At 42.7% G+C, this 23,082-nt stretch overlaps 1 protein-coding gene across 1 annotated transcript in view; it reads right to left on the bottom strand.

The window, feature by feature from the left end:
* UBR4 (ubiquitin protein ligase E3 component n-recognin 4) overlaps positions 1 to 22,651 on the bottom strand; it is a 122,506-nt gene extending 99,855 nt beyond the window's left edge. The window contains exons 1-17 of the mRNA XM_033115099.1: positions 22,405 to 22,651; positions 15,400 to 15,497; positions 14,033 to 14,136; positions 13,128 to 13,257; positions 12,874 to 13,013; positions 12,124 to 12,226; positions 11,854 to 11,995; positions 11,578 to 11,702; positions 9,782 to 9,906; positions 9,122 to 9,181; positions 8,821 to 9,011; positions 6,409 to 6,508; positions 6,138 to 6,275; positions 5,563 to 5,680; positions 4,479 to 4,666; positions 3,284 to 3,443; positions 3,078 to 3,163 (exon numbers count right to left, since the gene is read on the bottom strand). Coding sequence (XP_032970990.1) covers positions 3,078 to 3,163; positions 3,284 to 3,443; positions 4,479 to 4,666; positions 5,563 to 5,680; positions 6,138 to 6,275; positions 6,409 to 6,508; positions 8,821 to 9,011; positions 9,122 to 9,181; positions 9,782 to 9,906; positions 11,578 to 11,702; positions 11,854 to 11,995; positions 12,124 to 12,226; positions 12,874 to 13,013; positions 13,128 to 13,257; positions 14,033 to 14,136; positions 15,400 to 15,497; positions 22,405 to 22,580 — 2,184 coding nt within the window. The 5' untranslated portion in view covers positions 22,581 to 22,651. The remainder of the gene's footprint in view (positions 1 to 3,077; positions 3,164 to 3,283; positions 3,444 to 4,478; positions 4,667 to 5,562; positions 5,681 to 6,137; positions 6,276 to 6,408; positions 6,509 to 8,820; positions 9,012 to 9,121; positions 9,182 to 9,781; positions 9,907 to 11,577; positions 11,703 to 11,853; positions 11,996 to 12,123; positions 12,227 to 12,873; positions 13,014 to 13,127; positions 13,258 to 14,032; positions 14,137 to 15,399; positions 15,498 to 22,404) is intronic.
* Between the last annotated feature and the right edge of the window lie 431 nt (positions 22,652 to 23,082).

Raw genomic sequence — 23,082 nt, forward strand, 5'->3', positions numbered from 1 at the left:
CCCCCTTTTCTTGTGACCCCACACTAATGCAAGTCATCTTTACTTCTTCAGAAGTGTCTACAACAGTACCTGGCACACAGTAAATGCTCAGTGAATACTTACTGAATGAATGAACCTAGGTCACTATACCACTACTACTACTAAATTATTATAATTCTGCATGTAATAGTAATGATAGTAACACAGCAATAAAGATAGCAGCTGACATGTGGTAGGTATTGGTACTAAACTAGTACTAAAAGTGCCAGGCACTCTTTTGTGATAAAGTGACACAACATAAAACAACCATTTTAACCATTTTTAAGTGTAGAGTTCTGCGGCATTAAGTACGTACATAGTGTGCAACTGCGATCACCACCATCCCTCCCCAGCACTTTTTTACCTTCCCAACTGAAACTCTGTAGCCTTTAAATACTAACTCCTATGATATTGTGATATAACAAATACATATCGGGTCTTGGTCCCATTCCTGGCACACAGCTCCTAAAACTCATGTCATTTTCTTAGTGGTGCGGGGAGAGAGGTGTCTTCTGTCAATCACTGTAAGCCCCTTCAGTAGTATCTGAATCAAGCTAGTGAGGTGGCTGTGCGTGGGACCGATGGCTTCAGGATGGGGGCTGGCTGCCAGAACCAGCCGTGTGACCAGAAGGATGGAACACTGGGCTAATCCCCAGTGGCCAACACAGCCTGCTTTCTCACTGGGCTTCAGGAGACACAGATCATCGCAGTCGACTGATTTATTGGACACATTTGAAAGAAGGGACAGAGGGGCCATGCCCACCACGCACATCTTCTCCCACAGCCTTTCAGCAAAAAGTTCTCTTCCCAAGATGTTCAAAAGTCCTCAATGAGAGATTTCAATTTCTTCTCTTAGCAGGGAGTAGGCGTGCTGGTCTTACTAACTCACAACCATGATTCTTTATTTCCCTGACTGCTGAAGACAATTTTTAAGACATAACTGTATTTGTATACTTTCACAGACTGAGGCACGTATTATTAACCTCCCTGAGATGACATCGTGTGTGTCCTGCAACAGAAGTCAGGCACCTTGGGTAAAGCAGCTTTGTACATTACTCCAAAGAAGCAATATCCAAGGTAAGGGAATTCGACAGCAGACAATTAGATGACACTGACTATCCTTTACTTTCTTTCATCATAGCTATGAAATCTGGGAGGAGAATTTAAAGTCCCACGTTTGGGGATGGACTGAAAAGGGAGGTTGAAGGATTTCCTCTGCATGAAGTCAGCAGCTATGGGCAACCAGGTTGCATGTCCACACAAGGTCTGCAACTATTTTTTAAATGCTAAAAGGACAACATCATTACAGGAGTCTTTAAGAATTCCTGTTCTACAGAGAAAAGCATTTCTCCTTCATTTTTTGGACAAGTTTAGGCAGGAAAAGGCCGAGTCCAGGAACTCTGACACGTCCCTAAATAAACTTAGATCTGGACAAGGAGCTGATCACTTTGGCACACCCTGACCCTATGAAGTCTGAGAAGGTACTGCAGGTGAGACGCTAACTGAAGCATCTCCTTCTCTTCATCTAAAGACAGGTCAACCATATTGCTAATCAATTTATATTCCCCTTCTTGCCAAAAAAATGTTTTCATGTTAACAGTAGATAAGTATAAATAGGCTTCTATGATCATCTTTTTAAACGACAAAATAATATGTTTAAGAATTTCTCAAATACATTGGGATTATGAGAATTTCAAGCTCTTGAAATAGCTTCCCGGATTTTGTCCCTCTGGGAGCAAGTAAAAGCCCATGAATTGTGTCTTGATTCCGATAATCCACTAAAATAACCTTAAGAGTAACACAAAATTTTTCAAAGCAGTCGTAGGGCAAATTATTGAAGATCTACCAAATTAAATTCTTTTGGGGGAGGGGAATGTCACAGTAACTAGGAATCTGCATTTTTAACAAATTCCCCAGGGATCCTATGTACACTAGCGATTGAGAACCACTAACTTTGATCACGTTAAGAACATTATTATGAAAATGTGACACTGGCAAATGTTGGGAGAGAATGTGAATCCACTTATCGCTGACACGTTGCTGGTGGGAGTCAAACTTGGTGCAACTACTTCAGAGAGCAGTTTGGCATTATCTGCTTACATTCACATACTCTATGACTGATTAACTCTATTCCTACGTTATATTCCCAAGAGAATCACTTGTGTAACAGGGTATGTACAGGAAAGATCATAGCGATAAAACCTGACACAAGCCAAATACCTATCCCTCACTGGGAGCAGAGGGGAAATGGATAAGCTGGTGTAGTCAAGCACAGTGGAATATCACAGACCCGTCAAAATAAGAACCACAGAAATATGCAACCATAGAGATGAATCTAGGCAATACAGTACTAAACAATATTAAGTGAAAAAAGAAAACCTGAAAAGATTACATAGAGCATGATGTCATTTGCTAGAAAAACTAAAAACAATCAAATTTTAAAATCAAAGACTATAAATGCGAAAATAAATACATATAGGAAATGAGTGAAATGAGGAATTTGATATTTAGGATTCAGGACATCAGCTACTTCAGTGGGAGAGAAAAACTGTAAGATTTAGACTTCTACAACCAAGACCCTAGACTTCATTTTGGCGGTAGGTTTGAAAGTAGGAGCGTGCATGAGAGCATCTATACCCGGCAATTTGACAGATTTCTTTAAAACATGCATTTTAACTTACATCCTTTAGGTGACTGATACTGTCGATCACGTCCTATCTTTGTTGGGCATTTATGTACATACATGTATTTATTTATTTATTTATGTATTTTCCCTCTCGTCTACTTTGTCTACTTTTCTGCTATGATAGTTATCGGGAGTTGTTCTTGTAGTTTTTCCTTTTCTTTAAGCTTACTGAGTGACTTGGGGATAAAGGACACATTTTCCTTCCTAATTGAAATGATCCTAATTAAGGCAGGGGGACATACTAGGTAGAATGATGTCTCAGCACTGCGGAGTGGGGATTCATGACAGACTGTTCCCCGGCACTAGAACACTGCAGCCTACTGAGAGCTGATAGAGAGGGCTCTCGGCCTGATCGGTCTGAGGGCACACACACCTGCAGGTTGGGGGACTGAAGGTCAGAAGTCACCAGAGAGTGGTTGAAGTGATAGAGGGCGGCAGCAAACTCTTCATCTGAAGCACCTTGAAGACAAATGGGAAAACCAGTTCTTCATGCAGCTACCTAATGCATCACACCACCCTGCCGACCGCCAAACTCCACTAGAAAAAGGACTCCACCAGGCACGCATCCTGTCTACTGACCCTTGAGTCCATCTTTGTCCACCTCCTTAATGATGCCAGCCAGGGTGGCCATGTGGTGTTCTGAAAGAGACACACTCAGGTAGTTTCGAATAAAATTGTTCCGGGAGTTCAGCATGGAAGACGTGATGAAGTTCAAAATGTTGGAAGCCAGACCCAAGAACTAAAAGGAATGACAAAAGCTTGTATCAGGTTCCTAAGCCCAGAGTCTCTAAAATCCCGAATACAAATAGGAAGGAACTATGCCCACAGGGCTCAGGCAATAAACACAATCAATGTAAATACCAGATTTTAAATCACCTACAGTGGGACCAAGTTTAATAATGATAGTCTTTCCCATGCAATTTCACCAGTCATATTAGGTTGGCGCAAAAGTAATTACGGTTTAAAAGGTTAAAAATAATTGCAAAAACCACAATTACTTTTGCACCAACCTAATACAAAATGGCATGCCAGTTTGGTACAACAGACTTCATAAAGTACTGTATGAAAACAGGATTTCCAAACAGACTGACTCATTTCTTCCTCCTCTAAGGTCCTATATTTGTCCAGCTCTCTATAGGTCACTATTGATATATTGATATTCTGAACCCTATTTCATTATACGCATATAGAATTCCCAGCTCTTTATTACTCTTATAAAATTAAACTGAATTATTGCATAAATGTTTTATGTCCAGATCCTTGACTGGACGAAGCTGTATGAGAGCAAGGACTATATGTGCCTTGTTTGCTGATACAGCTTCAGAACAGAGGCTGACACGTAGTACATCATCAGTAAATACTGGCTGAACAAATCGTTATCAAGCACTAATGATATATGTACAAGATCTATGCTAAGAGCTCTTTAATTCTTCACAACAGCCTTTGGGGCAGGTGCAATCATTCCCGTATGATAAAAGACAAAACTGAGGCTTGCAGAAGTTCAGGTTCTTGCCCAAAGGTACAGAGCCAGTAATTGGTAGGATTCCAGCTGATGTGTCTAACTCTGAAGGCTATGTTGCTAACCCCAATCAGAGAAACACCACCAAAAATACCAGTTATTTAATCAAACATAATCGATGTACTTAAGTCCTAAGTGAAAATCCTTTAAACATTAGTTACCCAGCCTACGAAATGCTTTAGTTCAAATGATTTGCTTTTCACACCCCTTTCTCCACACTTCTGCTCCTCCTAAGCCTCAGAAGTACAATCTTACCAACTCGGGGTCTTTGCGGCTAGCCAAAATGTTGCCCTTCTCACCAGGGGCCTGCTTACTGGGGCTTTTAACTCGTGGAGAGCTCTCCAGCGGGGGCGGTGGGGGAGGAGGTGGAGGTGCCACTTTCTCCTTACTGGGGGAGATGGTCTCCTCAAACCACTGCCCCAAAATAGGTTCACTGTCATCATCTGAACAGAGAAAGAGAAAAATAACACATTTTTAAAAAAAAGTATATCTCCTTTGTAAAAGTGCCTAAGTCAAAAGGAACACAAGGATTTCTTGACTGTGGTGGTAGTTCCACGGCTGCACAATTGACACTAACATAATGTTTGTCAACTGTAATTGAAAACTAAAAAAGTGGTTTTTAAACTCATCTAAATTTACACATAAAATGGGAGCATTTTATTGTATGTAAATTATACCTCAATAAAACAGGTATTTTTTTAAAGGAGCGCAACAAAAGAAGAGAAACAATCTCATTTTATTTTACTGGCAACAAACCAAGTATTTTCAAGAGGAAATTTTTACTTGTCTGTCCATTGTAAACCCCAAGGTAAGAATGGTACCTTTCACAATACTGTACAAACCTGATTATAAAGAATCTGAGATATTTATCTTACTTCGTCTCTCTCCAAACTAAGGCAGGAGGGAATGTTGCTTTTGCCCTGTTCTTCGCTACAACCAAGTCGGGAGTTTCTCTCCCTAAGCCTCCCCAAGCCACACATCTATGACAATAGTCAAACCAAACACTTCACACACCGTTTGAGTGTCACTAGGAAAGCTCAGAGCAGAGTTCACAAATCAGGTCAACACAAAAAGAAATGTGAACTGAGATGTGCTCTGATTTTGGAGGAAAAGAAATGAAAGCAAACTGGACTTTGCTGATAGTAGTTTCTATCACTCAGTCTTCAATAGCTCAACTTACTCTTAAATGACACGTTACCTTTCAGTGTACATAAAATCAAGACCCAGGCCAGGCAGGTGAAAGAAAATGGTAAAGAGGAAACGAGAGGAAGTTACTGGGGAAACTTCCTGTTGCGCTCTGTGGCTTCTCTCCCGGGGGAGAGAAGAGAGAGGCCTCTACCTTGGCTGCTGTCCTCCTCGGTGCTGCTGAAATCGTCCTCGTAGTAGGTGTTGGAGTCCGTGGAGGCGCTGGCGTCACTGCTCATGGAGCCCTTCCTCTGACGCTGCAGGACACAGGCCTAGCAAAACAGGGAGGGCTGCGTAAGTGACGAGCACCAAAGTGGAGCCATCCTATGTCATCTCATTTACCACATGACGTTTTCTCCATGTCTTCCTCTTTTCTCTAAGCCCCAGAAGTAGTTCTCCTAAGAGCCCCTTCGGGACTGTCATCGCTTTATCCTACAACAGCACTCCAAAACCAGGGATATGGGCAAGCACTGAAAAAGGGAGTGTTTCCACAGTGTCCTCTATGTTTTTGCTTCAGCATGCCGGTTAATCACCAAGTAGCCATATGTATCACAGCGTTGATAATAACTGATTCAAGTGTTTGGAATCATTTAAGAATTCCTCTCATCTTCAAAATCATTACCACAAACCTGGCATTTACAGAGGTCATGGTGTACAGTCAGTCTTACTCCTTTTGAGAAAGTTATTACATAAAATCTTCCAAATTACCAGTGGCATGACCCCACCCACCTTCCTGTAGGAAGTTGAGAGTAATGTCAACAGCAGGTTCGTCAGTGGCACAGAGTCGATCAGCCGTTGAATCCTCTGTATGGAGGTGCTCTGAGCCATAATGCTCAGGACCGCAGGGGGACCTTCAGCCTCCCAACCCTGAAGGTAAACATCAAGAGAAGTGATGTTATGACTCATCCGCAATTAACAACCTGATCTGACGGCTCCATCTAGCTTACCCAGGAGTGGACCAGCCATCTGTGTGCTGATTCCACGAGGACAATCCCCTCACCTTGTGCAGAGCCTCCACTTGCAGGTCTTGAAAGAGAGATGTTAACAGCTTAACAGCATGGTTTGCCAGTATTACCGACAGCACCCCAAATCCCTGATGTCTACAGAAAGAAAAAGGAAAACACAAACCTTAAGATGATTTAAAATAAATCCCAACCTCGAAAACAGTGGATCTTGCCTTTTTTGGGTCCTAGACCCCTTTCTGAATCTATGGATCTTTCCCCAGACCAAAAAAAAAACAAAAAAACAAAAACAAAGTGCACAAACACACTAAACCTGCATGTAACTTCAGACGTGCACCATCTCCCTGAATCTCATGCCTAATGATCCACAGGTTTAGAATTCCAGGACTAGAAGAAAGTTACAAATTGATGGAATTTTGGAATTTAAATTATCAATTGAAAGCAACTGAGTCACGTAGAGATTCTGACATTTATATGATGGTTGAACTTTTTAAAAGTCATTCTTCTGAGAGAAAAAGGTTAAAATTTACCAACTTCTATAAAGTATCTGGACACAAACAGAAGAAAATAAAAACAAAGTTTTACCTTAAATCTGAGTAAAACTTTTTCTGTCCAAATGACCACATGACAAAGGAGCAGTATATCTAATAACACAGTGAGCTCACGTAAATCAATAAGAAAAAAAGGACAAACACCAAAGAAAAAAACAGGGCAAACGACACAGGCAAATGACAAAAGAAATACAAATGACCAATGAACATGTGAAAAGGACCACAATCATGCCAGTAACCACAGATACATGAATAAGAGCAACAGAATAACATCTTGCACCTCTGAGCTTAGCAAACATGAAGACTAAGGACACTTACTGTCAAAGAAGACATGGGGAAATAGGCATAGGCACACATGGCCAGTGGGAATACAAATCAGAACAGCTTGGCAAAACATTGCAAATTTTTAAATAAGTGCACCCTTGTCCTAACAATACTTCCAGGAATTTTTACCCTGGGGAAAACTAAAAAAGTTCACAAAGATTTATGTTTTAGAAGGTTTATTAAAGCATGGTTTATCAAAATAAGAAATTTGGAACACCCTAAATAACTATTCAGTAAGGTAATTAGTTAAGTATGGTATGTTTATATAGCGGAGTACTATATACCACCACAATTAGCCATTAAAAACTTAGTGTTATTGAAAAGATGCCTACAATATTTTACAACAGTGATCCTATTTTTGTAAACATATATGCACAGAAAAATGTCTGATAGAATGTTTACCAATTTGGGTGGTAGAATTTGGGATTTTTTTTTCCTTTCTTAGGTTTGTAACTCATACACTGTACATGTACTCTTTTTTAAAATCTCAAGAAACAACAGCCGTGTACAAACAAAACAGAAACAAACTCATACAGAGAACATTTCGATGGTTGTGAGATGGGAGGGGGGTTAGGAGAATGAATGAAAAAGGAAAAGAGATTGAGATGTACAACTTGCCAGTTATAAAAACAGTCCGGGATGTAAAGCACAGTATAGGGAATATAGTCAATAATATGGTAATGACTACAAGTATGCGTGGTGTCAGATGGGTACTAGAGATACCCATCTGATTTATCGGGGTCATCACTTCGTAAGTTACAGAAATGTCTCATCACCATGTTGTACACCTGAAACTAATATAATACTGTTTGTCAACTGTAATTGAAAAATTTTTTAAAAACAGTTATTTTTAAAATGTAACTGCTATCTAAGGTTATTCGTACCTTTTGGCCGTCTCGTGTTTCCCTTTACAATGCTAAGAGTGAAAACAGACTCACAACATCACAAACTGCTGTTCTCTCTGGAATGCGCTTACCTCCCTACTTTGCCTCGTATCTACACTCATGAACTGCTTAACGATGGGGATACATTCTAAGAAACGCGTCACTAGGTGATTTCATCATTATGTGAACATCATCGAGTATGCTTACACAGCACAGATGATACAGACTACCACACACCTAGGTTACCTGGTACACCACTGTTGTATATGCAGCCAGTCGCTGACAGAAATGTTATTGCGCAGCACATGACTATACTGCCAACCACTCCAATGGCTAGTTCAGATTTCTGCCCCATTAACACTTCCTTAGGGAAGCCTGCCGTGATTTTTCTGACCAGGTCAAATGTCCCTCTTACAATACTCTCCAGATACAATTTGATGTATATCTGCATGAATATCAACGTCAAGTCTCTTGGGAATATGTCTATTTTTTTGTTCATCACAGCATTCCAGACTAACACAAAGCCTGGGACACAGAAGGTACTTAGTGAACAATTTGTTCATTGAGGTCCAGAATTTGACTTCCTCCTTCAACTCCAGACGATTAATGGGGAGATGAGAAGAGTTTAACTATCCCCATCAAAACAAAATGGCAGGGAAACAACAAGAGTGACAACCTAGGAGACACATACCCTTTTCCAGGCCCCAGTTTCGGAGAGCCCACTCCCTCTTTCGTCCGAGAAAGGATGTCTCTGACTCGGAGTGCAGCCAATGGATCTTTCTCTTTCCCCTTGTCAGCCAAGGCAGTAGGACTGAGGTTCAATATGAGGAAAAGGCTATTCAGCAAACACCAGGCACCCAGCAACTGGAAGTTCTGATAGTGCTGTTGAAAAAGGCACAAAAGAAAAAAATGAACACAGAGATCTTACAGACAAGACAGAAACACATCTTAGGGGCTACAAGACCAGAATGTCACAGAGACATGCTTCTTACCTCACCACCAGCCCGGCGGGAATTGCAGATTGCTTGTCCAATCATGTCATAGATCTCAAGCTGTCCAATATCAAATGTACACAAAAATCTGAGCAAGCTGATATATTTCACTATAAATGCTAAATCCTACCCCAATCAATTTAGCATCAAGAGTCAAATATCCTCAAGTCCCTTTCCAATGATACAATTCCATCACATTTTCTTTCATCTTCACATGGTGTTGGCTCCCTCTTTTCATTCAGCTAACATGGCACCTCGAAGGGGTTCCCTCCACCAATCTAAAGCAATATGCCGAGGCTCAACAAACCCAGATTGCTTTCTATCACATTTATTCATCCCATACACTTAGCACTATTGGGAATCATCTTGAGTATTGTATGTCTCCACTAAAAGTACATTGATACATAGTAAACCCTCAAATATATATGCCAATTGGATGACTCATCTTTCACAAGGTCCATGGCCACCAAAACGTCTCAGTGTTTTCTACAGGGTGAACCAATCTGCCAAATACACAGGCTGAATGCCTACCTCTTAGACCTACTACCCAAGGGAAAGGGATTGGAGAGCACTCCATGTCCTTTCCTCTATCAAGAAAAACTGGCCATAGACCCCCATTTGAACAATCAAGGCGCCCATGTCCCCAGAGGCTCAGCTTACACATTTCTGGACAATTGTAGCTGCGTCACTCTCGTAGTCTTCTTCTTTGGAGCTCGTGGACCCTGTCCGCACTTGCTGTGCACTGCCCACGTGAAGGATGGCCATGCAGGTTGCCACACTCACACCTGAAAAAAGAAAAAAAAAAGATGTAGAGATTCCAATCATGGCACCGTCACAAGAATCCACCAAAAGTGAAACACAAAAACACAACCCACCCACAAGCAATTCCATGATTTGATTACTGAGAGTAGATTCCATAAGGGCAAAAACTAAACATACGATGCAGTCATCATACTCCTAGGTTTACCCAAATGAGCTGAAAACTTCTGTCCACACAAAAACCTACACAGGTATTGTAGCTTTATCCATTAATTACCAACAAATGGAAGCAATCAAGATGTCTCAGGGGAACAGATAAACAAACCGTGGTACATCTATACAAGGAATACTATTCAGCAATAAAGAGGTGAGCTATCAAGCCCCAAAAAGACATGGAGGAATCTCACGCATATTCCAAGCAAAAGAAGCCAGTCTGAAAAGACTACATACTATATAGTTGATTCTCACCATATGACATTCTTAAAAAGGTATATCTATGGAGACAGTAAAAGCATCAGTGGTTACCGGGGGTGGGGGTAGGGGAGAAGAATTACTAGGTGGAACATTGGAGATTTTTAGGGCACTGAAACTATTCTGTATGATACAATGATGATGGATACATGACATTACGCATCTGTCAAAACCCACAGAACTGTACAACACAAAGAAGGAAACCTAACTGTAAACTATGAGCTTCAATAGTTTTGTGAATGATAATGTATCAATATTGGTTCATCAATTACAACAAATGTATCATTTTAATGCAATATGTAATTAAGGGAAACCTGTCGGGGAGAGAGGGTACATGGGAACTCTGCACAACCTGCTCAACTTTTCTGTAAACCTAAAATTGCTTTAAAAATAAAAATCTATCAATTTTAAAACATTTTTTAAAATTTTTAAAGATTATTGAAAAATAAAAATCCCACGCTTAGTATTTCTCAAAGACATCCCCAGTGATCAAATTTCAACAAACCAAATCTGGGATCTTTAATGCAACTAAGAATGTTTAAGGAATCTTTAATTCTTATCGACTAACTACACTGAAAGCCACGTGATATACAAGAAATTCCCTGAAAATTTTAATAAACCCCAAATTGAAAAATGCAAAGGTCAAAGGTAGAGGACGAGGCAATAAACACTGGAAATGGGCTTGGAGAGAACACACTCTGACCCTGGGACACGTATCCTTAGCTTTCTTCTCCCACTGCAGCTGCTCTAGCTCACACCCTTACCATGTCCTTGCCCGAATGACCGCAAATCCCTCCTAATGGGTCTTCCTGCCTCCCATACTTCCCCACACCAAAACACCCTGCATGCGACTGCAGATGTTCTTCCTAAAGCATAGCGCAGGTCACATCACAATTCAGAATCTGTGGTCCAAATGAGAGACTGCATTTCTAAGCCCTCTGTGATTGGATCCTGCTTTCTTTCCAGCTGTGTAACACCCACTAATCAACACACACACACATGCTCCCTAAACTCGAGAATACTTTTGGTCCTGTTTTCGCCTCTGCCAAGGCTAGCCAAGCTATCCTGTTGAGACCTCGTCTCACCGAAATGAGCTCTGAGGTGATCCTTGGGGGAAGGGGCTAAGTAAAGGGGAAGAGAGCAGAGTCCTCAGAGGACCTCCTGGTCTGCAGCAAATACACCTGTGCTTGACTACGAAAATGACACCAGACATAATAACTTCTCACCTGCATACAGACAACTTAGGCTGAGGACTGTGACATCCTGCAGACGAGAAGGATTGAGAGGTTCCAACACAGGTAAAGAAAGGGTGTCCAATGCCATGGTCACATCGATCACCAGTGAATGAAAACTGGAACATAACAGAGAAGATGGACAAAAATGCCTCTTAGAACCACTCGCTTCTGTAACCTGAAAGCAGGCATGCCATATAAAACTAGCCAGTGCATCTTTTTTGAGAGCAGCATTAAAATGTGAAGTCTCTGCACCCTGGGGCACCTTACCCATTGCGAACAGCGGTGGCATCGGCCACTGTTGCAGGCATGATGAAGAAGGAATTGGCCAGCACCGCATCTTGAAACCGGTTGATGTAGCGTAGGAAATACGGCAGGTTCAAACAGACACGTAGGAGCTTCTCTGAGCCACCTAAGTTAATGAAAAGGCTTGACCTTACAAACAGGCCTGGCTGTTTGATCCTTTCCCACTTAAGGAATTTCTGAAAGCAGGGGAATCAGAAGAGGAAGCAGCTTTCTGACAAGACGGAAGAGTCTTACCCAGCTCCTGAAGACTAGCCACATTCTGAGCTATGAACACATTCTTGGTTTTGATAGCAGAGGCCTGATCTGTGGATGACTGCTCACCGCTTTCTCCTTCCACCTGAAGAGAAACAAAGGATGTGAAAGGCCTCGCCTGACATGATAGAATCTGTTAACGGCTGCCCTGGAGCTCCGAACCAAACCACTGGCCACACAAAGGAGCAGCTCCGAGGATACTCTTCAGACTCCGCAGATAATGAGGGGAAAATTCCTCTCTAATGTTGGGGAAAATACAAGTTATTTTCCAAAAGGGAGAGGGAAATTATATAGCTATCAAAAATATGTATCTGGCTGGCTGGTTAGCTCAGCTGGTTAGAGCACAGTGCTCTACCAAGGTTGCAGGTTCGTTCCCCGCATGGGCCATTGTGAGCTGCGCCCTCCTTGGAAAAAAAATACACACACACACACACATATACATATCCCACAACTACCACAGAATGATGCCTTCTATGGAAAGCATGCTCTTTGTATTTATTTACATTGAGAAATGTTAGAAGAATGGTCATCAAAATAGTAATAACTTCAGACAGAAGGAGTTGGGGTGAGTTTTACTTTTTTTTTGGTTTGTATTCTTCAGTTTTTTCCTACCATAGGCATGTATGTATATCGTTTTACATCACAAATACAAAGCACATTTGTCACATATTTTTTTCTAGTATTGCGGCTAACAAACCCCCAAGATGAGGACACCTGACTGAAGTAACTCACCGGGGTCTGTGGTCCTGTGGGCGGTGACGCTATAGTTCTAGGGTTAAAAACTGACGTCAGCTGGTTCAAAAAATTCATCTGTACCTCCTTCTGCCTCAGCTCTGGGCTTACTGGTGAGGCCAGCTCTTTCTGATCTTCCACTGTAAGATACAAAAGCAAAAAGAGACATGAGGAGAGTGCCACCAAATGGCTAAACAGGAGAAAGCTGGCCAGGGAAGTGGCCAAGTAACCGGCTCTGGCAAAGGAACACTCACCGTCTGAGAGTGTCTTCACTGTTTGTGGCAGCTTAGCCGATTTCATCATCGCTGTAAACGTGATAATTTCAGTTCTGTCTAGTCGGCTACAGCCAGTGCACAGGCCCTTGATGAGGAGAATCAAGTGTTTCTGAAAAGAAAACACATTCAAATATGCCTTTTAGAAGATCCTACTCTTTAGGGACTTCTAACTGGCACAGGACTGATTTAGGGTCCTATCGAGAACTGCAATCTTAGGAAAACACACTAAAGCAGAAATCACAAGCTGATGGTCCTCCTATCATATGCAGCTTGCAGATTTATCTGACTGTTACTGTTCTCACAGCGTTGTTTTTAATGTGAAGTTAATGTTCACTTTTAAAAACATGGAAGGTTAAACATACAAATCCAGATTTCTTCTCTCTCTAAATAATTCACAAGATATATCAATGAGCATTTGAGTCGCCATTCCTGCATAGCAACAGTGAGCAGGAGCCAGTGATTAGCCCCTTCGTGGCTGGGGCATGCACTCGTCTCAGCCAGCACACGTAACTCATTTTATGGTACTTACCTGGCCCTATAGGCATGTAACTTCGGAATCCTGGAAAAAACCCTCTGCAGCCCTCTATACCAGAGATTGGCAGACCACAGCCCCAGTTCAGCCCACTGCCTACTTTCTGTAAATAAAATTTACTGGACCACAGTTACACTCATTCATTTACTTATTGTCTGTGGCAGTTTTCATACCACAAAGGCAGAGCTTAAAAGGCAACAGGGACTGGATGTTCAGTAAGTTATTTCCCCTCTGGCCTATTACAGGAAAAGTTTACCAACCTCTGCTCTATGCCATCCCTTCTCCACCGTTCCACTAGTCGGTCACAATCCTACCTCAAAATGAAGGTCAGATATGGGCCCATCACTCTCACCTGGGACACAGCACAAGCCTCATCTGGATTCTCCAGACGCAGGAGGGAAAACTCAATCAGGACTTTACAGGCTGCTGCCACCGACTGAAGTTGGTTCCGGGGAACTGAGAAAGTAATAAGCTTTACTTAACCTCAGACTTCTATAACTCACTTCAACCTCACAGTCAATAAAGCAAACAAAACATGTATTGAGTTCCATATGTCCAACATTTCCAGTATCATTCCATAACAATTATTCAGAACCAACAACCCAAGGGGCAGACAAAAGCATCTGGGCACTGATAACCATCAATTGCTTATAGATCAATTTATCTTACATTTATTAGACATTAAGATACTTACAGGAAATACATCACTGTAAGTACCAAGAACCTCAAATATATGAACTCACTTAATCCTTAAACCAATTCTATGAAGTCGGTATTATTGTTACCTGCTCTCCCTCCTTTTTTAACAGATAAGGACATTAAATCAGAGAGGTTAAATGACTTGCCCAAAGACACACAGCTAGAGTCAAATCCAGGAAGTCTGGCTCTGAAGTTCACACTCTTAACCACTAGAATATACTACCTCTCTTTCCCCATAGGTTCTAAATGCCTTCTGTTTTTTTTTTTGTTTTTTTTTTGTTTTTGTTTTTTTTTTTTTACAAGGGGCTTCCCACACAAAGTTTCCTCAAGCTAGAAGTGATTCCTTGACCAGTAGCCAGAGCCTATAGTAAATAGCATTGGACACTGAAAGATTATTCAGCAACCCTATAGCTTCCTTTCATTTCACTTCCTTAGAAACTATTTAAGTAAACAATTCATTAGAATTCTTCAAAACTATTTGAGTTAGGATTTTTAAAAAAACAACAATGCAAAAATTCAGAAGAGTGGAAAATAAGGGCTTGGTCACTTTTTGGGTAGAGAAGTTTAAAAGATGAGGAACTGAATTCGAAATCATTTCACATACCAGAGAACACAAAAGGAGAACTGACTCTCTCACCAAAACCAACTGAGGAATAGAGCCTTGGCTAGTGGCTGCTAACCCCAGGCGGTATCCACCCATCTCCCCAACCACCTGAGAAATTAACACACTCGTAATTACATCTGTGCAATGAATAAAATGCTTTTGATCAAGGAGGTTAGGCTGGTTAACTTAATGGCTTGTGAAGCAGGTGTCTACACCGAGTAGCTTTGAAATCCCTCTTGCTGGCCGAGGTAGAGAACTTCCAGAGTCTCATCACACTGACAGCTGTCCCCACTCCTGGGTGAACAGGTTAGGAATACAGGCCCCACTCACAACTCGTCCAGACACCCCAACGAGAGCACACACAACCCCCCATATTCACACGCCCTCAGAAGGGAGTGACAGAAGGGAATACTTACTGAGGCTGCAAACTGTGGTGATATAGTGTGTAGAAAGTGCAACAAAAGATGAGTAGAAGGGCTCATACTGCTTCTCGTGGTGCAGGATTTCTGATTCACTGCAAAGAAAATCATTCGGCCAAGATTGATTTATTTAGTAGTATGTGCCAGATACCTTATCCCCGTGTAGGCATTATCTTACTTAATCCTTGTAGCAACCCCACTTGGTAGGCACTGTTATCATCCCTGGAATCAAGACTGAGAAAAGCGAAGCTTAGAGAATTAAAAATAAGTACCTTGGTCCGAGGTATCTGGCGTAGTAAGTGGCAAAGACTAATAAGCAGGAAACATTTTCAAACTCACTTAGAATTAAGGAAATACAAGTGAAAACATAACAGGATACCACTTTGTCCTATATTACCAATTGGCAAAGACCAAAAGCTAATAACACCGTGTGCTAGCCAAAAGGGGGTAGACCAGAGCATTTAAAATACTGTGAGTAGGGATACAGATTATAGTAACCCCTTCAAAAGACCAAACAAGACTAGCCTATAATACGGTAACTTAAAAACAATCAACAACTCAAAGAAAGAAATTATCTAATTGGTGCCTAAATCCAAAATTCACTAGGTACCAGAGTACTCCTCCTCCCCAAACCTCTCCCTGGTAGGATACAGCTAGATCACAACAAATTCAGTGATTTTTAACCACATCCCTGATCCTTGGCTGAGGAAATAAATGCTCTTCTGTGAAAATCTGGAGCCCAAGTGGGTCTAAAGGCCAGATACATTTACGGATACATTTAAGTCACTCTCTCTATCAAATCAGATGCTAATCCACAATTCATGAAACAAGTTGGCAAAGAAAAGACTAAAATGTATCTTAATAAATGAAAAAATCAGAACAGTGTAGCTAAATAGCTTCCTCAGTGACTTAATTCTCCAGCTACAAGTATCAACCTAAGAAGGGAAATGTAAACAGTCAGGCATCTACCCACTTGCCAAATCCACACAGGAGCCAAAAAGACAAGTTCAACATTCAGAAGGTGCCAATGTGAGTGATGAATCACCTCAAACAGCACTTAAGAGTCTGGCATTGCAAACACTTTGCTATTTGGGGATTTATCAAGGATAAGTGGGGATTTATCAAAGATCAGTTCCTCATTGTAGAATAACTCCTTCACCAAGAAAACACATCTACGGAGCACTTCTGACGTGCAAGGATCGTCCAGCCCATTGATGGCCATTGCTCCCTATTAGTCAGAGGAACGAAGAGGAAGAAACAAAAACCTGTAAAGAAAGTAGCACTCCAAGTTTCTAGTGACCAACATGTTGGGAAGGGTCATATCATAATCAGCAGAAAACTCCCTGCTAAATTCCCTTGCTTCTACCTCATATACTTACTGTTCCTTCACTTCCACCTTTCCACTTCCTTCTGCATCGTCCTAAGCTTTTTCCACCCTGTAATTTGATGTATTTTACTGAATTATTTACCTTCTTTGCTTCATTTTTCAAAAGTTCAGGGCTGCTTACCCTCGTGTTTTTCAATGAACAGGTTTACCAAAACTAAGAGGAAAAACTGCCCATCCAAAGGACGCACTTACTCTGTTGCTTTCATTCCCAGTCGGATAATGAAATAGATCCACGTACAGGAATAAACTCATTTAATTGCCTGCTTCAGTGCTGCCCCATTGTGATTGAACAAACCCTACCTCCAGCCCTAGGAAAACACCACTGCCTTATTCCAATAAAGAAACAAGAATGCCCGTTGGGGAAAGATGGACACTGGCATAGGGGAAAAAAAAAAGTAGTGCCGTCTTGAGCTCCCCTTACATTGTGTGCTTAGGCTAAACTAAGGCTAAACCCGGGGAAAGTTTAAAAGGACTTGAAAGAGGGAGTGGACCTGTGGTCAACGACAGTGTCCTATCTCCTGGTTTTAAAGAAACAAGTGTGTATGAGTCACCTAATAAAGATGTGCTGCCACACTTCCTTACCCCACCCTCATTCCCCAAGAATCTGAAAGGCACCAAGACAGCAGAGGATGCAAAGAAATGGAGACGTGGAACAAAGGACAAGAAGTTAGGTAGGAAGGGGAAGAAGGAAGAAATGGAAGGCAACTAGAACACAGAGGCAGAAAAATGAGGAGACTTTAAGAATCTCTCCTGTGAGCCGTCAAGCCATCTTTTCGGAACCTCTGCTTCTTCTGACAAACATCCCAACAACAGCACCACTGAGCCTGAAACAGTGCTCAAAAACTTGGCATCCACGTCCCACACAAAATAAGTAGGATGCAGAGTACAAAGAGAAACAGCAGCTGGGCGGCCAGGTCAGCGAAATCTGCTTTGACATGTAAGTAAAAAAGACCTGGCAAGGGTCTGGAAATACCTAGCTTTTAAAAAATGATTACTATTAGTGTCAGGTATACAAAAAACAACATCATGATGAGACACTTACACCCCTCACAAGTGATAACCCCAAGTCTGCTACCCCTCTGACATCACAGGTAGCTCTGACAGCAACATTGACTATATTCCCTATGCTGTACTTTTCATCCTGGGGCTATATGGATATTAAGTTATAGTTGACATTCAGTATTATTTTATATTAGTTTCAGGTGTATAGCGCAATGGTTAGGCATTTATATGACCTATGAAGTGACCCCCCGATAAGTCCAGTCCCCATCTGACACCCTACATAGTCTTTACAACATTACTGATTATATTCTCCATACTGTATTTCACCTCCCCGTGACTCATTTGTGACCACCAATCTGCACGTCCCATCCCCTTCACCCTTCTCACCTCTCCTTTAACCCCCCGCCTAGCTAGCAACCATCAGTTTGTTGTCTGTATTTATGAGTCTATTCCTGCCGTTTGCTCATTTATTCTGTTTAGATTCCACATAAAAATGAGATCATATGGTATTTGTCTTTCTCTGTCTGACTACTTCACTTAGCATAATGTCCTCTAGTCTAGGTCCATCCACGTTGTTGCAAATGGTAAAGTTTTCATTCTTCTCACGGCCGAGTAACATACTCCATAGTATAAATGTACCACAATTTCTTTATTAGAAAGAGGTAGAAATCTGATTCACCTCCCTCCTCCCTCTTAGATAACATACTGTTTAATATCTTTCCTATAAACTGTGGAAACTCCACAAAACCCTTTCATTTCATCAGAATCATAAATTCCCAAGCTTACTTGTTTCACGATACTTTTAATCATGAAACAAGCAAGCATAATGAATACATGAATGAATTATATCAATATATGTTTATTGAACATCTGCTGTGTGTCAGAGTATGTAATACATATTAACCAAAGACCTGAAGGCTTTCCGGTATGTCCCTCACACTCTTGATAAACCTGCGGTGAATGTGACACTAAAGACATGGAAGCATAACTAGTACAAGGACCAATCTCACAATTATAGGCTATCATTTGCTGGTGGGCTTCTTCTTCCTATAGGTCCATCACCAACTTATGTCCTACAGCACATAAACTCAAAGGATGTCGGCATTAGTGCATCTTTTCCTCCTTTTCAAGATTTTTAGGAAATGACTGCATTATGTAGTGGGGATGTTGTAACAACTTCCACCTTCCCAAGGAGGTCTCTCTGGCCTAAATTTCATCAACATAACTAGGAAGCAGAGACTCAAAGAGGCTTACCACTAAGGAGGAAGGACAGCCTAGGGAGGACCGGCTCAGGGGAAAGAGGCATGCTTTTTGTAATTTACAGAGTCAGATTGTTCGGTGACAGCCATGCCCACCACCATACCTTACACAGAGTCAAGAAAGAAACTGTGTATTCCACAGGATCTTAAAACATAAGGCTACATTCAGCAATTATACTAGTTAATCCCACATATAGTAATGTGCCCTTACGCGAGTTCTAGCTCCAGTTCTGGTCTGGAAAAGTAATGGTCTCTAGAAGACTTGGAACTTTAAAAGACATGCTAGCAACAGGCAATAGAAATGAAAATAAACTCCCCTTTAAGTAAAATCAGATGTCTTTTTCTTTTAAAAAGCTAATGACACTTTTGAGAGTACCTTCCCAATTTATCCATGCTAATCTATTCCTCCTTTGTTTCACAGTTTGGTTACAAAGTCAAACTTAATAGGGTCTGGACCTAGGAATTTTTTAATTTATTTTTTCTTCAAACCCAAAGGTCAATTCTAACTATAAAAGTATGGAAGAATAGGAAGGGACAGAAAACAGAATGACAGAGTACTGAGGAGTCTCTTAGGACATTTGTCATCACCCCCAACAGTCAAAAGGGAGGAATTCAATGGATGAGCATGTTGCCAGACAGAAAGTAAGAGATGGCATGATGGAGCCAGGACGTCAAAAAGGGAAGCAGAGGGCGGCCGGATGGCTCAGTTGGTTAGAGCGCGAGCTCTCAACAACAAGGTCGCCAGTTCAATTCCCACATGGGATGGTGGGCTGTGTCCCCTGCAACTAAAGATTGAAAACGACAACTGGACTTGGAGCTGAGCTGCGCCCTCCACAGCTAGACTGAAGGACAATGACTTGGAGCTGATGGGTCCTGGAAAAACACACTGTTCCCCAATATTCCCCAATAAAACAAAATAAAATAAAATAAAGGGGGAAGCAGAGAGTAGCAGATTGCAACAGAAAAATAGAAGGTCCCTGGCGGCAAGGAAGAAAAACGTGACAGGCTAAACAATAGAAAGACACACAGAAACTACAGAGGATGGGAGCCACAACCACAAAAGTAAAAGTGGCAGTAAAAGTAGCAGCCCAGGCACCGAAATCTCTGATTAGCTACCACAGGAAGCTCGCCACCACAGCATCTGTACAGGGCTGACTGTGATGTGCCCCCATCCTCAGTGACCACAGCTCCATATTCAAGAAATATTTCCACAATTCTCACACCCTTATTACATTTTTTTGGAAAGGCACATGCAACTTGAGAAATACAACACTGATAGCCTGGTACTCATTTTTGTGCTCCAAACCGGGGGTTGGCAAACACTGGCCTGCACACCAAATCCAGCCAGTCGCCTGTTTGTACAGTCCATATTTAAGAACGGTTTTTACATTTTCTAAATGGCTGGGGGGGGCAATCAAAAGAAGAATATTTTGTAACATTTAAGTATCATATGAAATTCACATTTCAGTGTCCATAAATACTACTTTGGAAGACAGCCACGCCCATTCATTTATGCATTGCGTAGGGTTGCTTTCTCCATACAATGGCAGAGTCGCCTGGTCTACAGAGACTATCTGGCTTGCACATATTTACTATCTGACCTTTTACAGAAAAAAGTGTGCCAACCTCTGCTCTACTCTGCTCTATAGAACACTTAATATGTTTAGTTGTTTTCACTGCAAAGAACTTGTAGGCTGCTTCCAGAAATTTTTCGTATCATATTCTTCTCAGAGAGGCTGGAGAGAACATATAACAACAGGCTTTCAAAATCAACCGTGCCACAAAAATCAGACCAGAGACTTCAAGGACCTTGCCTTCCAATAAAAGCTTGTGTTACTAAACAGTCATCAGTTTGGACCTCTTTTCTAAGCCATGAAGGGAGGTCTCGCAAGTGTCCACAAACAGGCAGTGCTTGACTATCTCAGCTAACACAGGGAGCAGCAGAGGTTACCATTACTTATGTGGCCAAATTCAAACCTAGTTTGATGTATTTGGCTTCGGCTCCTTCTACAGGTTAGAGGGAGTTGCTTAACTACTATAGTTTAAAAGGCATGATGAGCCCAGAAAGCCGGACGTATGAAAGGGTGTCAACAAATGACTTTATAACCTACTCACCCCATGACCACTAAAACATAAAAGCAAATGTTCTAAACAGAATGGAACACTAGCCATTATAAGCAACATGATGAGTATAAGTCAGGAAAAATACCACTCACCTAAATGCTTTGAACAGTTAAAAAGAGACTACATAATTTAAGAGTAATATCTTTCATACTTGATTACATCCCCAGCACATCCTTGGCTTAATAATTAGATACAAAAGCCCATCTGTAAAGTTAACTGTGAAGTTACCAAAGCCACCACTATTTTATTATATACATATTTTTTTAAACGGCACCCAAAGCATCGCAAAGCTAACAATATGCACTGCAACAAACAGTACGTCAAGCCGTGGAACTTCCTTTAGTAATAAGTAGCAACTTGTAACCTTCTGGAAAACATTCAGCTATACCCTTGCTCGCAGTGAGCTAACATGACCCAGTTACAACGGGAGGCAGTTGCTGAACGGCTGGCGAGAAAAATGAAAGTGAGACTGGCTTTAAAAGTATGTCTGCCATCAAACCAGTGAGAGACTGCTCTGAGCAGTAAGTCAGGAAGAGGCACGCGTTCTGACATCACTGCCTTCCTAGGAACCTTTGTAAAAAAAAAAAAAAACAAGAGCCTGAAAAGGTTTTGTTGAGAGAGAAAGAGAACACCTCCTTTGGGAAGATGACCTCTTAGACTAACTCACTGAAATGTGTTTCATCAAAGGCCGTCGCAGTAAAAATGTACGGTATGTGCAACTTGAAAGTCACCCATGGTCACCAGTGGCTTCAGCCACAGAAAGAGCACGTGCCCCAGTGATTACAGCACCACGGGGAGACCGTTATTAAATTATGTGCTAGGTCTCCGATGGACACCCCGGGCTCCGCTCGGGCCCAGGACGGGGGACGAGTGCAGGCGAGAAATGCAAACTCATCAACGCCCTGACCTTAACGCAGGGGGCAGCCCGGGGGCCATTCCCCCGCCAGCGCGGTGCGGTCGCTCCCAAACGGGTCCAACCACGCCTTCCCAAGAAGGCGACCTCCAAAGTTTTGCTCGGGAAGGAAACTGAGGCACAGAAGATTTCCAGGAGCTGGCGGAAGGAACCCCGGACAAGCGTCGTCTCCCCGCGCCCCGGAGCCCCGAAGCCGCGGCTGGGGCGGGGGTCGCTGAGCCGCAGGAGGCGGCCCGGAAAGCGGCTCCGGAGGATCCCGCACTACCTCCCCTCCCCCGCCCTCCCCGCGCCCGCCCTCCGGGGCCGCCGCCCGGTACCTCTCGATGACTGAGGCCACCAGCTGCGGCAACTCCTTCATCTCAAAGGCGGAATAGGACGCGGACAGCAGGGGCCGCACCGCCACCTCCCAGCCCGGGGTCGTGTCTGCCCCTGTCGCCGGAGCCTCGGGCGCCGGCGCTGCTGCCTCCGCCTCTTCGCCGCCGCTCGTCGCCATCTTCCGTCGTACTACTGCGGCTCCCTCCGGGGGCTTGCCACCGGCTCGGCGCCGCCTCCCGGGAGGGGGCGGAAGTGACGTCATGGGTCGCGTCAAAGTGCGCGACGCAGTCGCCGGCCAAAACCCGCGCCGCGCGAGGACGAAGTAAGTGTCAGCTCTCAAAGGAGCCGTGCGGCGCGGCCGGGGGCGGGGCGGGGGCGCTGCGCCTGCGCAGGACGCAGCGCTTCGGGGGAGGGCGGGGGAGCGTGAGCCTCCGCGCGTGCGCGCTGCGAGTTGTTCCTGAAGGTGCAAGCGTTGTGGCTTCGCGGTACCACGGAAAGGTGAGTTGGGCACTTGGTTTCAGGTGGCACGACTAGGGCAGAGGAGTAGACGATGCGTCGCGAATATAATAGCTCTGGACCGAGACAGCTAAAGACAAGAAGAGGAGGCCGAAGCCTAATCTCTCTCCCCGGCTTCTTCCCTCCCGAGTGCTCCTTGTACTAGTAATACCGCAGAGCTTAAG

Source organism: Rhinolophus ferrumequinum, chromosome 9 (genome assembly GCF_004115265.2).
Source record: "Rhinolophus ferrumequinum isolate MPI-CBG mRhiFer1 chromosome 9, mRhiFer1_v1.p, whole genome shotgun sequence".
NCBI lineage: Eukaryota > Metazoa > Chordata > Mammalia > Chiroptera > Rhinolophidae > Rhinolophus > Rhinolophus ferrumequinum.